General features: G+C 47.8%; 1 protein-coding gene across 1 annotated transcript in view; it reads left to right on the forward strand.

The window, feature by feature from the left end:
• The window catches only part of PDE3B (phosphodiesterase 3B), a 1,395,287-nt gene that overhangs the window by 1,276,419 nt on the left and 101,331 nt on the right, over window positions 1-17,537 (forward strand). Inside the window, exon 15 of the mRNA XM_086956022.1 lies at window positions 5,962-6,126. Within this exon, the coding sequence (XP_086812148.1) occupies window positions 5,962-6,126 (165 nt within the window). The remainder of the gene's footprint in view (window positions 1-5,961; window positions 6,127-17,537) is intronic.

Below are 17,537 nucleotides of genomic sequence, written 5' to 3' on the forward strand. Positions count from 1 at the left end.
GCCCCCTCTGCAGCAGCCTCCAAACCCTCCTATTCCGACCTTTCAGGGCCACCAATTGCCATTGGGCGGCAGGATTCGCCATGACCGCCTCCACTGGCGCACCAACATGGTGGGTTTTGCAAATAGTCCAAAGGGGCTACTCCCTCCCCTTCTAGACTACCCCTCTACCCATGCCACCTCAATACCATCATATGTTGGAGGATCATTTGGCCCTTCTCCAACAGGAAGTTACTGTACTCTTGGCTAAGGGGGCCATCGAGTGAGTTCCTGTCCCAGAAGTAGGTCATGGTTGCTTTTCCCACTACTTTCTGGTTCCCAAGAAGGACAAATCGTGGATCTCAGGAAGCTCAACCGATTCAAAATGTTAACGCTAGCTCAGGTCCTGTCTGTCCTCAACCCTGGAGACTGAATGGTAGCGTTGGACTTGCAGGACGCTTACTTTCACATTCCACAAGAACTTTCAGTTTACAGTGCTCCCCTTTGGCCTTACCAGCGCCCCTCAGGTGTTCAAGAAAGTGATGGCGGGGGTCACAGCTCATCTGCGTAGATCAGGGGTTCCAGTCTTCCCCTATCTTGACGACTGGCTTTTGAAGGCATGCTGTCCGAGGCGGTCCTCTCCTACCTCCAGAGTACGGCCTACCTCCTGCATTCACTAGGGTTTTCCATCAACGTGCCAAAGTCACACCTGACTTTCTCTCATAAACTACTCTTCATCAGAGTGTTTCTGGAAACGACACAGTTTCAGGTCTATCCTCCCGAACAGTGATTCCAGGATATTTGGACTAGGATTCCGATCTTTAAGCCTCTATCCCAGGTTTCGGTCAGGATGACCCTGAGGCTGCTGGCTCATGGCCTCCTGCATCCTGCTGATAGATCATGCCAGGTGGCATATGCGGGCATTGCAATGGGACCTGAAGTTCCAGTCGGATCAACATCCGGAGAATCTGTCTGATTGTGTCCAGAGGGCACTGTACGACAACTGCAGTGGTGGGTAACAAACCAGGATTGGGTCAACGCCAGATCCCCCTTCCTTCCCCAACCAGAACACACAGTGGTGACGGGCGCATCCCTTCTGAGATGAGTCGTCACATGGGAGAGATGGGGATCAGAGACTTCTTATCTCCGATCTCCGGCGGAGTCCGGGCTACACATCAACCATCTGGAGCTTCGGGCGATTCGTCTAGCACTCAAAGCATTCCTTCCCTCTGTCCGGGGAAGAGTAGTGCAGGTGTGCAAGGACAACACCACAGCCATGTGGTACTGCATCAAACAGGGTGGGGTGGGGTCGTGGATCCTATGTCTAGAGGACCTCTGCCTCTGGACATGGCTGGAACATCAGGTTATATCCCTGGTGGTTCAACACCTGGAAGGTTCTCTGAAAGCCAGCGCAGATTAACTCCACTGCCGGTGCATGATGGATCACGAATGGCGTCTTTACTTGGAGGTGGTGCAAGGTCTCCTTCAGCAGTGGAGAGTCTTGGTTAGATCTATTCGCCACGGAAGAGAACGCTCAATGTCAGCAATCCTTGCATGGAGATTAAGCGGCGTCAGTTGACCGCATTTGACCTGCCTGCCAGAAGTCTGTGACGTTATCTTGACAGCCAGCCGTCCCTCCACTAAGCCAGAAATCTATAACTAACCTATGTTTCTTACAGATATATTGTTACCAAAGCTAAGCAACTTGTTTTATTGGTTTATTTATTTATTTATTTGCAAACTTATACCGCGCTGGGAATCGACTCCCTGAGGAGTATCTCCGCGCCTTTGGCAACATCAGAAAGCAAATAGCCCTGTCATGTGTTGTTAGATGCTCAACCAGAACTAATACCAGCAACATGAGAAAAATGTTGCTGCCAGACATTACAGGACACAGGGGACGTAATCCCCTGTCCTGAAGTTTAAAACCAAAAATTATTTACGGGGGCAGGTTAGCGATTCTCTGCTCTCCAGGCACTATGGGGGAGCCAAGAGGAAACCAGGCAATATTAAAAACAAGAATCTGGGGGTTTTGCCGCAATCCTGCAGGACTCTGGCAGGATCCCAGCAAAAAACAAAAACATGATGTCCTGCCATTTAACCCCTTGCGTGCTCATGACGGAACTATGCCATCATGAGCAACGGGCAGCGTGTGCTCATAACTGCGTGGTTCCGTCATGCGGCTGCCGCTCCTCCCAAGCGGCATTAATACCCCGCCTGTGCGGGCGCATTAATGCGCGGGCGGGGCCGTGATGGAACCACACCACCCTCGACTCATGACTGCGTGGTTCAGTGAAGAGCACAGCAGCGCCGCGCTCACCTCCCACCCCCACGTTGCGGCGAAATTTGCGCCGCGGCGAAGGGGTTAAAAAACAAAAAATATTTGGTGAGGGAGAGCATGAGTAGGGCCCCCCTCACTGAGCCCAAATTGGGTCCTGGGGCCGGGTACCTTACCCTCTGGGCGTCCTCCCCACCCCTACCCAGTGCTGAGCCCTTTTACGACTACTTGGCAAAGTACGCGCTTAGGGCTGTATAACTTTTTTTTCTCTCCAAATAAGGTATCCATGCCAAATTTCCATCCTTTTTTCAATCCTCCCGGGAATTGTAAACCTATTGTTTGTGGATTCCACATGGGAGGGGGGGTGGGGGGTGAAGGGGGCTGAGTCAGTAGGCAAATATAGCCACAATATTGTGTTTTGGGGGGAAAATTGTAAAAAAATTGCTTTGGATACATATCTTGTCATCACCCCCTCAACCTTACCCCCCCCCCACCCCAAAAATGGCATCCTTGAACAGTTTGCTGTACTAAAGTCACCATCTACCCAGCTTTCAGGAACGAACAGAGCTGAATAGAAGAATTAACACATTTTATACCATAGTTTTGGCATTTTTCTAAGATGTAGCCTATTTTACCTATTTTTTTGTGCTCTCAACTTACCTTTGTACAGTTTGTTGTAGAAACCAGTGAGAAACCCATAGATGAACAGGAGGGCTATAGATTTATAAAAAGTATACAAAATTCTTAAATTCAGCAAGAGGTCATACTTGTAGATCTGTCAAGGTTTTCCCAAAGAAACAAACTGCTGAAATAGACATTTTGAAAAGAGTAGGAAAAAACTGCCTTTTGGGACAATAGTCCATTAGGTCAGGGCGGGGAAAACTCTGTTCTGCGGAGTGGAGTTTTTTCTCCTCTCGCCATTGTTACGTTGGCGAGCACGAGTGAGGATAATCTTACTCTAGACCACTTCCCGGTGAGATTAATCAGCAAACCTTAGGTTCACGTTGAGGAAGATGCCAATAGAGTAGAAAGAAGCAGCACCCTCTAAAATCAGTACCAACAGCATGACCTAATGAACTCTGCCGCTTGTGGAGCTCCGAGTAGCGTGGTGGCGTTTTCGTGGAACCCTGTAAACTCTTCCCAGGCCTAGTTTTCATCTTTAACTTTTAGCCACAATGGCGATGTACAAAAGCAATATACCATTACCTCTGCTAGGCCGTTCTGTGTGTGGGGATGTATAGGGCTTGTAGGTTCTCCAAGAACCCAAGGTACCCAGAGCCAACATCTGTATAGACCAATTTCCATGGTAAAGTATGTAGTGTGAAAAATAGGAAACCTATGTGTTTCTAAAATGGAGACAAGAAATTGGTTTAGGAGCAGTGGTTATTTGTAGATCTCTGAATTTGTGAATACTCGTACTAGCATATGATTTAGAGAATATTTTTCAAAATGTCTTCTATCTGATAGTAGCTTACATTTGGAAGGCACAAATGCAGTGAAACTTAATTGGTAATAATAATGTTCTGCTATTATGTGCTCCCATCTGTCGTTCGATAAAAATGGTATCTCAGTTGTGTGGGTAGGCCTAGTGCTTGCAGAAGTAAACGGCCTATTTTTCCACTTAAAACCGACCCCTCTTTTTTTTTTCTGCAAAGTGGGTAGCTGTAGACTTTGGAACTAGTTAAGCCGTCACCTAGTGAAACCTAGCAAACTTGCACATTTTAAAAAACTAGACACTTGGAGGAATCCAGGGTGGAAAGAATTGTGTCTCACCAGTTAATTATATCCAGAAACCCTCAAACTTTTCCTCACATTTCTGTGATGAAAAGTTCTGGACTCTGCAGGGAGCCACAAATGTTCTACCACCCTGAGTTGCAGCATGTCCCCCAATAAGAACGGTACTCCGCTTGTGTGGGTGGGGCAAGAGGCCATGAAACAGAAGGCACTATGGTGCTATATTAATAGCTGAGCAATAGGGGTAGCATCTGTTTAGGGACGCCCAGTGGCACCACCCATGCACATAAACAAACCACAGGCATTTTTTTTAAACTAAACAACTAGGGGATTCAAGGGTGGTGTGTCTTGCATGGCTCCCGTGAGGTTTTCGTACCCACAATGCCCGGCAAACATCAAACTGACTCAAATCACACATTTTCTTATATTTCTTTGATGGAAACTTGGAATACACAACATTGCTACCATCCAGTGTTATACCCCCTTGTGGCGATACAAATGCTGCACCACTTGTAAAAAAAAATAGAGGCTGGGTGGACATGCCCCCTCCCAAGCCACTATTTTCCTTCGGGACCCTGGGGCTCTTTCTTTCTAAAAAGGGGAGGGAGTGGGTGCAGCCCCATCTTAGGTCACTATTTCACTTGGGCCAAAAAATAAATTAGTGGAGGGAAATGCAACATCCCCCTCCCACGAGCGTTAAAAGGCCCTGCGTAAACCATCCACTGGAATTAAGTAAGTTAACATGAGGGGGGAGCTTGTAGTCTCCGTCCCCAGCACAAATGAGCCCCATGGATCCCATTCCTCCAGGGCCAACCTTCAAGTATATTGATGGATTCACGTGTCCCCCAAGCCTCTGGGGACCCTATCCCCCATGGCCAAATACGTTTACATCAGGAGAGGAAGGCATGGGGCCCCCCTCACCTAACCCCAATGGATCCAGAGGACCCCATCCCCCTGGACCATTTTATAACTATGGGGTAAGAGGGTGAGTGGGCCCCCCCTTCCCAAGCTTTTAGAGTCCAAGGAGACCCCATCTGCTGGGGCAGATTACCGAGCCTGTTGTGGCCCCATGGCTAAAAACTATTTAAATGTGAGGTGGGCCTCTCTCCCTTTCCTAGCCTTATTTGAGATGTCATAAAAAACATGTTCTAAATGACTTATTAGAACATGTCATGAGTGATTTGAGGACATAAGTGCATAGCAGGGACACAAGTTATAGTTAGCTGTGCTAACTACAACTGGCAAATGTATGTTTTTTTATTGAGTTCAAACTGTTGAGGTAGATATATTTATATATATATATATATGAGATATAACTTTAAAAAATATTTTATTTGTGATTTAATAGATTGAAAATTGGAGCTTTATGGATTAGCACCATTAAAAACCTGTTTATGTAAAATGTAACAGTGTAAGAGGGCTAGAGACATTTATACTATGGGGTCAGCGGGTGGTGGGGGAGAGTGGAGTAATTGATTATAATATTTTTTAAAGTGTTAGACATAAGAGCAATGTGGTCAAGATAATGGAGGTAATTTAGTTATAGGATGATAATTTGGAGGATGATATAATAAAATACACCCTTTTAACTTTAAACCGGCTGCTTCAGAAGAAATGCTTGAGATCTGCAAAACAGTCATATGGCCTGTTTAGGACCGGTTTAGAATAATTTGTGGATTCTGATATGCAAGTTGTGCTATTTTTCTTATTGTAACCTGGATACCCTTGCATTTTTTAGCATGAACTGAAAAGATGCTTTAAATCCATATCTACATAAAGGCCCATTCCTTTACCTGATCCATCGCCGTATGTGAAAAACATCTGATGTGGTACTCATGGTCAGCATGTGATTTTATGCTCATTTTCACCAGTTTGAATAGCCCCTTTGATGTAAATTCAGCACATACGCTTACCCCAAAATGCTAATTATCAAAAATAAGTAAAAAAACAATGTATATTTTTCTGTGTAACAGGTTAATAACGATGATCACAGTCCTGGCATAGACTGGAGCAATGAAAACGATCGCCTACTTGTGTGCCAGATATGTATTAAATTAGCAGATATCAATGGCCCAGCAAAAGAGCGAGAATTGCACTTGAAATGGACAGAAGGCATTGTTAACGAATTTTATGAACAGGTAAGTGCAGAATTGCTTTTGTAGCTGGTGAGTGGGTTCCTGGCATAGGATGTTTGCAACAGGTATAGTTGTCAACAGCAATAGCCATTATATTTTTTAGTAATTTATTGTCTGTGTTAATTAACTTTGCTTATTCCAGTACATAGCGCAAAATGTATTTTTTATTTTTCAAGTTTTTATCGATCAAAACAAACAGTAAAAAAGGATTGCAACCTATGAGCCTAAAAGGAGAGCAGATCCCCCAAGGACTGGCGAACATGGAAGGGAACAAGCAATGCCCAGAAATAGCTTCCAGTCCCATATATGAAACATGAGAAAAATAGCATCTCAGAGAACCCATCCACAAGTGAAAGTAGTGTAAAAAATCCTTTCTGTAATACAGTGAACATACCTGTTCATCAAGCCACAGAGCAAATTAATCCTGATGTGCCTTGTTGTGTAAAGTGCACAATGCCCCCATGAGCCCTCAAGACAGGCAAGCAATCCGCAACCAGTGTACATGGCAAGGCTAAGGGGAAGTGCTCCGCTCGCAAGGGTTGAGGTAGGAGAGCCTGGTTTGTGATTGGATTCACTCAGTGAATAGAGAGAAGTGGTGAAGGGTTACCAGATATGCAGTTTCAGTCACAGCAGGCATTATTTGCGAGTGGGGCGGGTGGAGGGTCGCGCTGGGAGGTTGGTTGGTAAATGTAATAATACATTTTGAAAACGTACCTGTCTGCCGGCCAGCCGGGTGCGTTTTCTCGGCTTCTGCTCCTGCTCTCGTACCTCCGGCAAGAACAGGAAGCAGGCAGCCTCCCTCCCCTCCCCTATGCCAATCGCAACACTGCAATGACAGCATTGTGAATGTTCGGGATGGCGCCCAGCCAGGCTTCTATGGGGAGGTTATTTTCTCCATGTAGGCTGTATTGCAGCCTGCATGGAGAAAGGGCACAGTGCGCATGACTGGTTTGCGTGGCCCCAGAGGGGTGACCAAACCAATCCTGCTCGCTCAGGAGTGGGCTCTCCTCTCCTCCCCTGCCCAGCCCTGCCCACCTGCCCGCCCGCAACCAAACACTTCTGCTTTCTCGCAGTGCAAGTAACAGAAACTTAAAATGGTAGTTTTATCATTTTATGTTTCTGCTTCTCGCACTGCGAGAAAGCAGTGGGGCGACGCTCCTCCGCCCTAATGGAGGAGCCGCCCCATAGCAGTTCCCAAAACACAGCCAGCAACTCCTGGCAGCAGGTCTTGTCACTCAGCCCATTATCCAGCTGCTGTGCGGGGCGACGCCCCAAAGAATCACAACCCAGCTCTTGTCCATGAGTAACATAATAGCAGTGAGTCGCAGAGCCCCTCAAGGGGCATCCTTAACATAGCCCAGAAGGGCGACCAGTGGAGTCGAAGGCAGACAGAAATTTGTGATGGAGGCACTTGCTTGATAAATAGTTCTCCAAAAGGCGTCAATTGCATGGCACTCAAAAGCTAAACCCATAATTGCATTTGACAATCAAGGCAGATGGAATAACTAAAAAAGCCAGTACAGACTTGAGGTAACACGATAAGGAGCCACTTGGCATCTGTTTTATCATTTTAAATCAGTGATCTGTATTATGAATTTAGAACTATAACTTTTACCCTGGAACTAACTAGCTGTTATTCAAGGTAAAAATGTTTGTTACAAGCTTTATTTTTTTGATTTTCATAATGGAAACAACAAAACAGGCAGTGCGAAGTCCCAAGTAAAAAGTAGGAGAGTCCCCACATTCACAGTGCATGATGTCTCAATAATAAACAGCATAATACATGGCAGAATGAGGTACCAGTAGAGTTCCCTGTTAAGCACAGTATTTTACTTGATCCAAGTTATCAAGCTGGGTGTATAGTAGATCCATCAATGTCACACTCTGCTATCACTTCAGCTGTACAAAAGTCCGTATTATGCAGAAGTCGCACCCCACCATCCGAGCTATCGTCCAAGCTGAAATCTACCTCATCATTTAATTTGTTGAGAAGAAGCCCCCATGTCATAGTTGCTTCCATAGCACCTACACCAGTACGGGAAAGTTGCCTGTATCTCTCCTCCGCCACCCCCCATTCAAGCATACCCCACAGCCACAAGGATGTCAGCATCACTCTGGTCTCCAGCTAGCTAGTGGCTACTCACCATTTAGTCAGTAGAAGCGCAAGCTGGCAGCGTTTCTAAAGAATCTTTCACCCCTGGGACTCACCACTACTTCCAAGAGGCAAGCAATAGGGTCAGAGGGATCACTATGCCTGTAGCCCACGTAAATGTAGGCACCACCTCCTTCCAGAACCCCTGGATCCCAGTACAGGCACAAGCCACATGCAAAAAGGTGGCCCACCACTTCTCTACATCAACTTATATCTTGCCACCCTAGAAAGGTCCATCCTATTCAGCTGACCAGAAGTCACAAAGGTGCGGTGTAGAAAATGTAAATGTAGTAGCTCAAATCTGATTACAGGACACTGTCCTCCCCGTGTGCCTAATCTGCATCCACAAGGGCTCCTCCAGCTTCCTCTCCCAAGTCTGACATGCTACATAAGGGTTACTCAGCATGTCACCCGGATCGCTTCATAAAATAAAGTGATCGGGTGTCTCCCCTCCTCACCAGCTGAGTAAACCAACAACCATCCTAGAGGGCTGTGGCGCTGCTGGAAATGTGCTCCATACCTCCTGTGTATCCTGAAAAGTGAGAAAATCCTTGCCAGGGTACAAGTCACCTGGCAGCCTCCCATCCTCCATGTTTCCTTGAACATACCAACATCAATCGCTCACAAGGGTGTAAGATCCCAGAGTCTTAACTCCTTATCAAAGGGGGCCCTGCGAAGCACCTTTCTAACCACTACTTCCCATTCCGCTGCTGTATGCCACACGAAGTATGGGACCAGGTGCTCTGACTTACTCCACCATATCAGTAGTCACACCAAGGTATCATACCCCAGTTTATCTGCAAACCTTTTTTTCCAACCAGCCACTGTCCTGCATGCTGTAAATTTGCTGCATAATTATGAAATTGCATATCTGGGGTAGCTAGACCTCCATCCTGCATGTCTTGTTTGAGGACTGCCAGGGCTGCCTTGCTGTGCCGCCCAGACCAATGAAATCTAAAGACTATCCAGTTATCCAGCAAACTGCAGCCGAGCAGAAACATCACATTCTGGAAAAGTTTGAGGCAGCGAGGGAAGAAGACCATCTTGGACACTGTCGCCCTTACCATTACTGACAGGGAGAGCTTGTTCCTGAACCCTATTGAGCCTTCCAGACCTGCCACAACTCTGTCCACGTTCAAGCTCATTTGTACTATCTCAGTGTGTGTAACCTGTATACCCAGATGCCTGAATCCCTTAGGCTCCCAGCGGAGGCCCAGTATGGGGAGTTGTTCTACTGGTGTACCCACAAGATTAAATAAAAACAACTTTGGTACATTAACCCAAAAACCATATACCCTGACAAAGTCAGCCAGTAACCCCTTCAAACTTGGCACTGACAAGGTCGTGGCCAACTATCGGATAAGATGACCACACTCTAATGCAGCTCCGGCCCAGATACCCCTCACTCGCCATAAATCTGCACATTTATTCATCCTTACACTAAAAACCATACCGGAACCATTGCGGAAGAGGTTGACGGCTGCAGATCCGAGGCCGGCGGCGGCCTGATTGCCGCCGTGCTGCTGTGGCCTCGAGTAACTGCACGCCCACAGCTACAATCCGCCTGGAAAAAAAAAGTTAGGGAATCTGGAGCGCAGCAACACGTGGACAAAGCAACCATATCTGGGACGGCGGGGCGCGGTTGACGTTTGGGTGCTCATCAGAGCACTGTGCCAGATACCATGCTGAGGTGCATTAAGGTGCACTGGGAGTGTAGGGTCGACCTGAATAGGCCCCCCCCCCCCTCAGCAGAACGTTGGAGATCGTAGGTGTCGTGGTCTGTGCGTAAGATGGAGGTAACGCATCGCGTGTAACTCACCAGAAGCCCCGGGACTACTGATTTCAAGTAGACCGGCACAGACACATATTGGGCCATTATCACCTATCCTGACCCTCGGAGCGAGTACTGTGCCCCTTCCCCCCCCCCCCCCCCCCCCCCCCCCGAAACAGTGGATGCATGATTGGAACACAAATCATGTAAGCGTTGACTTACACTATCTCTATTAACCGCATACACCCTGTGAGAGACAAATAGATGGATTCACCTTCAGCAGGCTGTTGTATGATCGTGCACCGTTGTTCTGTGCTGTAATTGACTGAGGACGTCCCAGGGGGAGTGGTTGGGACATCAAGAGAGACTGCACTGATACCCTTGTGGAGGAAGCGGTGTGCCCGCTAGAGTAAGCCAACAAGGCAATGTAAAAGATACCGTGCAGGCGGTGGTGAGGCCCCTGGGTCACCCTTCTTACATAACACCACTCAACGTCCCTGGGATCGCCGCCATGTCCAGCAACAAAGGGAATCCCGGCTTGCACCAGCCCAAACTGGACAAGATGCCATGGCTCAAGAACCCAGAAAAGCCTAATGGGCAGGTGGATGCATCGCACAGAACCCAAGATGCACCCTCAACGTAAAACACTCCCACACTACAGATCATCCTCACTGCTGTCACGGCGGTGCTCTCGTCGCTCGAATCACTTATTAAGTCTCCATAGAAGTTGCCCTTATCAGTGCTGATTGCCACAAAATGAACGATCGCATGACTGAAGTGGAAGAAGTAACCCTGAGGTTAGCCGCCACCTCGAAGTGCCTAGAGAAAAAAGTTCATGATCTGCAAGCCACAAGTCAAACGCTGATGGAACAGCTTGATGATTACGAAGGGAGGGCCCGGAGGAATAACATCAGAATTATTGGAGTTCCAGAGAAAACAAAGGGTCATGCTGTGGACCTTTCGTGGAGGAACTAATCACACAACTGCTGCAGTTCTTCCCCATCGAGTGTGAGGCAAACCCAGACCTGGACAGCCCTCCAGACCTATACTGGCACGAGCGTTTAACTTTCATGACGGAGACATGAGTCTTAAAACGGCCCGTTGCGCACCCACTTAAAATAGTCAATAGCACCATCATGTTCTTACTGAACTTTACTGCCAAAGTGCAGCGTAGAAGCTTCCTGGAAGTCAAGAAGGCCCTGAGGAAGAGAGCATTAACGTATGTGATATTATTCCCCGCAAGACTCAGGGTGGAAGCAGAAGGTAAAGCGTGGTTCTTCACGGCCTGGCTGGACGGATGGCGACAGGTGGGAGGACCGTATAACCCGGACAAACTGAGATGGACAGGCAGAGATCGCAGCAGGACTCCGTCAAACCACGAAGTGAGTGACAATGCTGATGCATATCGAATGGGAGTTGGCCGGGCCTGCATGACGTTGGATAGACGGGGACAAAGCTGGAATAATTGTGCAACACAAGAGTGCCATGCATAAGACTATAGAGACTTCCTGCATCACTGTGCCACATCTGCACCCTGATGGATTGCTTCATTCGCAAACTGGTGTCAAATCGATAAGGCAATACCCTGAAGCCGAATCAGCTAAGTGCACAAACTGAATTGCCACAACCATAGTTGTTAAACTTACAGTTGGAATCCTGGGGAAGGGGGATCGGGGCTTGTTGGTCCATATCTCCTCTGAAATTGGGATGGGTGGGCGACGGGCGCTCTGCAATTTTGGGTTGGTGGATAATTTGAAGTCGTCTTGCAGGGAGGCAGGGTGGGTGGTTTGGTAGTTTGGGAAAGTTTAGGGGAGGTTATTTGTGTTAAATGCGTCACAATGATCATTACTCTGCTACAGCACACACTTGTCATTAGGTCAGGTCCACATATGTTGATATAAACCTACTTGGTGTCCCTTGTATATGCACGTGGGTCATTCTCAGTCTGCCCACCCTTTCTGGACTATCGACCCTCATAGACCCCTGCCGAACACAATGGCAGCTATTGGCATCCCCAGTGATAGGAAACTGGAAGCTACACTGAATTTGCTCTCCTGGAATGTCAATGGCTTAGGAGATGGGATCAAAAGGGGGGTGGTACTCCAATGTATCAAACGCCAGGCAGCTGACATAGTCCTATTACAAGAAACTCACTTTGTTGGAAATACATGTAAGGCACTCGACAGATGGGGGTACAAACTTGCAGTGCATGCCAGATTTACTACTGGGTCCCCAGGGGTTGGGATACCAGTGAAGAAAAATCTCCCACTTATTGTAACTCAAACACACATAGATAACTATGGGCGTTTCGCCGTGATGTCTGGGACCTGGGAGGGTCGGAATATGAATATCCTCTCGGTATATATAACCCCCGCTTTGCATAATATGGCACTGCCGGAACTGAGTAAAGTTTTTCTCCCCTTACCAAAAGGCTAAATAGTGATTAGCGGGGACCTCAATATGACGCTGTGTGACCAGGTTGACCGATATCCCCCTAGAGACACTGCACGTTCCTAAAATACAACAGCTGAATTCACTGTGGCACTGGGCTTGACGGATGTATGGCGGGCAGCTCACCCACACACACGGCAGTACATATACTACTCAGGGTCTCACAAAAGTAATTCTCAGATTGACTCTATACCAACACTTACAGACGCTGCGTACCACTTCACTAAAGTCCAGCACCTAGTGAGGGACATTTCTGATCATGCTCCCATAAAGGCGTGATACACAGTATCTGCTGCCCAGACCCGCAGGACAATTACAATTAGCCCATCGTGTCTCTAAGTCCCTCATATTGAAAAAGGTTCTGATTCAGAAAACAGACTATTTTACCGAAAATGCAGAGATGGTTCAGTCCTCACAGACTCTTTGAGAGGCCTACACAGCCGTAATTAAGGGCCTTGCACTATCCCTGACCGTGGGCAACCTGAAGGAGAAAGACAGACAACTAATCAAATTAGACCAAGATATTCTCACCAGAAAACGGGCATTACGGGAAACAGGGGATGAGGCCGGAAGTCGTACTCTGGAACTCAAAAGGAAAGAGTACAGGGACCTAGCACAAGACACAGCCAGTGACGCAAACAGCGCCAAACTAGAATTTACGAATAGGGAGACAGAGCTAGTAAACTACTAGAATGGTTGAACAGGAGGGAAAGGACCGATCACTGGATTAGAGTGATTTGGGGGCAGGATGGGGCTTGTTTGCGAGATCCACAACATGTGGAGGATGGGTTTGCCGACTACTATACAAAGCACTATGCATCCGTCACAGCGGGAGATAATAGCTGACATACATATTCCGGCCCTGACTTTAGACGGCCGGCAACAGCTGGATGTAGATATCACCGTTGAGAAAGTCATTGCAGCCATACTCAGAATACCGTCCGGAAAAGCTGGGGCCCAAATGGTCTCCCCATTGGACTCCCTAAAATAACGGCCTCCAAGGAAGCACCTTTCCTCCTCTATATGGACCTTGAAAGTAAAGCGTTGGAGCCTTGATCACAGAATGGCCTCTATTGTCATAATCTGCAATGCCGGGAAGCCAGAGGAGGAAATTACCTCCTACTAACCAATATCCGTATTGACTGTTAAGGCCAAAGTCCTTGCTAAAGTTCGAGCCAATAGGTTACTCCCCCTGATAACAAAGTTGGTCCACCCAGACCAGTCTAGGCTCATACCTGGCCGTAACACCACCATGAAAGTACTCCGTCTAAAAAGAGTGCATGCTAGGAAGCACACTATTAGAGAAAATGCGGGCATACCTTCATTTGATGCGTGTATGGCTTTTGATACTGTCAGTTGGCCATACATGATTGCAGTCCTCGAGCGAATGGGACTGGGGACGGCTTACTTGGAATGGATCAAACTCCTATATGCCGAGCCACTCGCGCAGGTGGTCGTGAATGGGCATGTGTCCGACATGTTCACACTGCACCACGGGATGAGACAGGGCTGCCCCCTGTGCCCCCCCCCACCCCCTCCCCCCCCCTCCTAATATTCACCTTAGCCCTCGAGCCTATAGCATGTTGGATACGCGGAGATCCATTGATACGAGGACTGAAGTGGCCTGATGAGTGGGAAGATAGAATCTAGCTCTATGCAGACGGCATCTTACTGTTTGTTGCCTCTCCAAGTGCCTCCAATAACCATGGCAAGTATTCCGGATATACAATAAACTGGTCTAAATCAGTTTTTTATTTACTTCACGAGCCGGCGCCAACCTTTCCAGCTCCCTGCAGGGTCACGATTGCTAAGGAAGGTTTTAGATATTTAGGTATATGCGCAACATCAGGGACCCGCAGGATATTCAGACGGTCTCCACAACTAGCTGGGCTTGGCTCAAGCTGTAGCGTCTGGCTGGGGCTTGTGTTCTATTCTCCCGCGCTACCACTGACAGGGAATAGCTGGATTCCCATTCTGCAGCAGACCCTGGTCAAGCGTACGTTGGTCAAGTTCCAGATGATTGTTTGGTGACCTGTTTCCGGGGGGCACATTTTTTCCCAAACTGATCACCCCCCACCTCGCCACTGCGATAGACCACTTTGTGTTACTGAGAGTGCAGAGGGCACTGCGCTCGTGTATGGATAGTTGTCCGTTAGAGCCCCTTGACTTTGCTATTTTAACTGGGTTTTTTAAGGGGGTGAGGGGAGCCACTTAGTGGCCTAGATGTACAAGGCAGCAATGGCATTGCTCCCTGCTACGATGTGAAAGTGTGGGCAGCTTGGGAGCGCGATCTTGGGTATCCATTAACTGATGGGCAGTGGGGGCGGTGTTGTGTTCAGATATGCTGTTTCTCCAGTATTGGGGTGTCTTTCATAGATTCACATGCTTGAATATTCCCCGTCGTCGGAGTGGGAGTCCCACGGTAAATAAAATAGCAATAAATACTAAATATATATAATAATATATAAAAATATATATATACATAATAAGGAAAAACCAAAAAAATGCATACAAGAAGCATCTGGTACCTAACCAAAAAGTTCCACATAGGAATGCATGGGAATAAAGAAGTTCCAATGCAGCCTATCCTTGTCATTATGTTAGTCCAAACTGCATCCAATCAGGCGCCAGCAGCCCTCTAGAACCTTCTCCTCAGAGCTCAAGCCCTCAGATTTTCTACCGCACGTCGTGTGTAAGGGAGTCTCCCTTAGCTCTGCTCAGTTTTCTTCTCTTCAAGTGTTCCAGTTTCTCCACAATGTCTTCAAGTAAGAAGTCTCTCTTCAGAGCTTGTTCCTCCTGTGGAAAGCTGAGACTATTTCATGATGACCCACACAGTAAGTGTATTTACTGCCTTTACCCGGACCATGAAGTGGGCACCTGTAAGCTCTGTAGAAAATTCTCAGAGAAAACTCTTAAGGACAGAGAAGGCCGTTTACTTGTTTGGCTTCAAAGGCTAAAGGACAAGGACAATGTACTTTCTGATGCTGAAAGTCTTGTGTCAGGCCGTTCTAAAGCAGCTTCTAAGCGTGGTAGTGTGCAGGAGGTGCCTTTACCATTTCTTAAAAAGAGGAAAGTTTCCCTCGCTTTGACCCCTGCGGTGTCTTCACCTTTACCTACCACGTCTGGGCCCACGAGACAAAGCTCTCAGGCTCCTTCTGCTTCAATGTCCAGTTTTTCTGTGACGAAAACTGAATTTTCGTCGACGACGGTAGTCCCAGCTCCGTCGACGAGAATGGCTGTCTCTGGTTCAAAATCGACAACGACGGTCACGACGACGCTGGCCTCTGGATCGTCGTCAGCTTTGGCGTCGACGTCTTCGTCGTCGATGAGAGTGGTTCTCAGTTCTAAGACCGTGTCTTCTTTGATTCCTATTTCATCTTCGTCGACGAAGAAAGTTCACTCATCGACGACCCGGTCGTCGTCAACTAGAAGTTCGAAGACTCTGAATCCGTCGACGCCCTCGACGATGAGCACACCGCCGACGTCTGTCCCGTCGACGAGAGGGCCTTTTACATCTGCTCCGTCGATGACCGCTCCGTCGACGACCGCTCCGTCGACGATGATTCCGTCGACGACCGCTCCGTCGACGATGATTCCGTCGACGACGACTCCGTCGACGAAGACATTGAAAGTGAAGGTTCCGTCGACGATGGCTCAGACGATGCCAATGCAGATTACTCCGTCGACGGTCTCCTCGTCGACGATGGCTTCCAAGTCAATTCCATCGCAGAAGACGACTGATGTCATGCCGTCGACGCGTACGCAAGGCACAGTTTCCACACACATGCTACTTTAAGGGTCTTTCTGGCGGCAATATCACGCTTCCGCCATGATGGCTCCGCCTCCCTATGCTCATCCAGGTTAATACGTCAATTTTTCAAGGGACTTCTTCGGACTTTTCCTCCAGTTCGGCGTCCCCCTCCCGAGTGGCGCCTCAACATTGTCCTATCACAATTAATGACTGCACCGTTCGAATCAATCCATAAAGCAGACCTCAAGTATGTCACCTGGAAGGTTGCACTTTTACTTGCTTTGATGTCTTCACATCGAGTGAGTGATATACATGCTTTCACGATCAAACCACCATTTCTACAGTTTAAACCGGATTTTGTGCTTTTACGCACTAACCCTACTTTTCTTCCAAAAGTGCCGTCAGACTTCCATATTAATGAGCCTGTTATACTGAAGTCTTTCTTTGCCAACCCGCAATCTCCTGCGGAACAACGCTTGCACTCTTTGGACATTAGAAGATGTTTAAAGTTCTACATCAGCAGAACAGCCCAGTTCCGAAAATCGGATCAGCTTTGTGGCCTATGGCCGCTTTCAAAAAGGGCGACCAGTCACCAAACCTACAGTAGCCCGCTGGGTGGCTTCGGCGATTGCTTTCTGCCATCAGAAAGCGGGAAAGCCTTTACAGACTGCAGTAAGAGCCCACTCTACCAGGTCTATAGCCTCTTCGACTGCACTCTTTGCCGGAGTTCCATTGCATCAGATTTGCAGAGCAGCCACGTGGTCCAGCAGGCACACGTTCACGAAGCACTACAATCTGGGTGCCATGGCTGAAGGAGATACCGCAGTGGGACAAGCTGTGCTCCGTAATCTTTTTCAATAAGGTGAGCCTCTGTTCTACCCTCCTCCTAATGGTTTCCAGTCTTATGCATATCTTCTCTATGTATACATATAGTTGTATAACTCCTATGGCATGGGTTTTACACCTGTTGATTCCAACCTTTTGTTTATACATTGCATTCTGGAAACTTTGTGTTGGGATACGGACTGCTTACTATTCTATATTCAAGCATGTGAATCTATGAAAGACACCCCAATACTGGAGAAGAACAATTGTTACTTACCTGTAAACAGGTGGTTCTCCAGTATTGGTGTCTTTCATAGATTCACATGCGACCCTCCCATCCTCCCCTCAGAGGCTCTCTTCTCCTCATAGACTCTGTGGTCACTCTTGTGCTACGAAAATCTGAGGGCTTGAGCTCTGAGGAGAAGGTTCTAGAGGGCTGCTGGCGCCTGATTGGCTGCAGTTTG

The sequence above is a fragment of the Lissotriton vulgaris genome, chromosome 2_1, assembly GCF_964263255.1.
Source record: "Lissotriton vulgaris chromosome 2_1, aLisVul1.2, whole genome shotgun sequence".
Taxonomy (NCBI): domain Eukaryota; kingdom Metazoa; phylum Chordata; class Amphibia; order Caudata; family Salamandridae; genus Lissotriton; species Lissotriton vulgaris.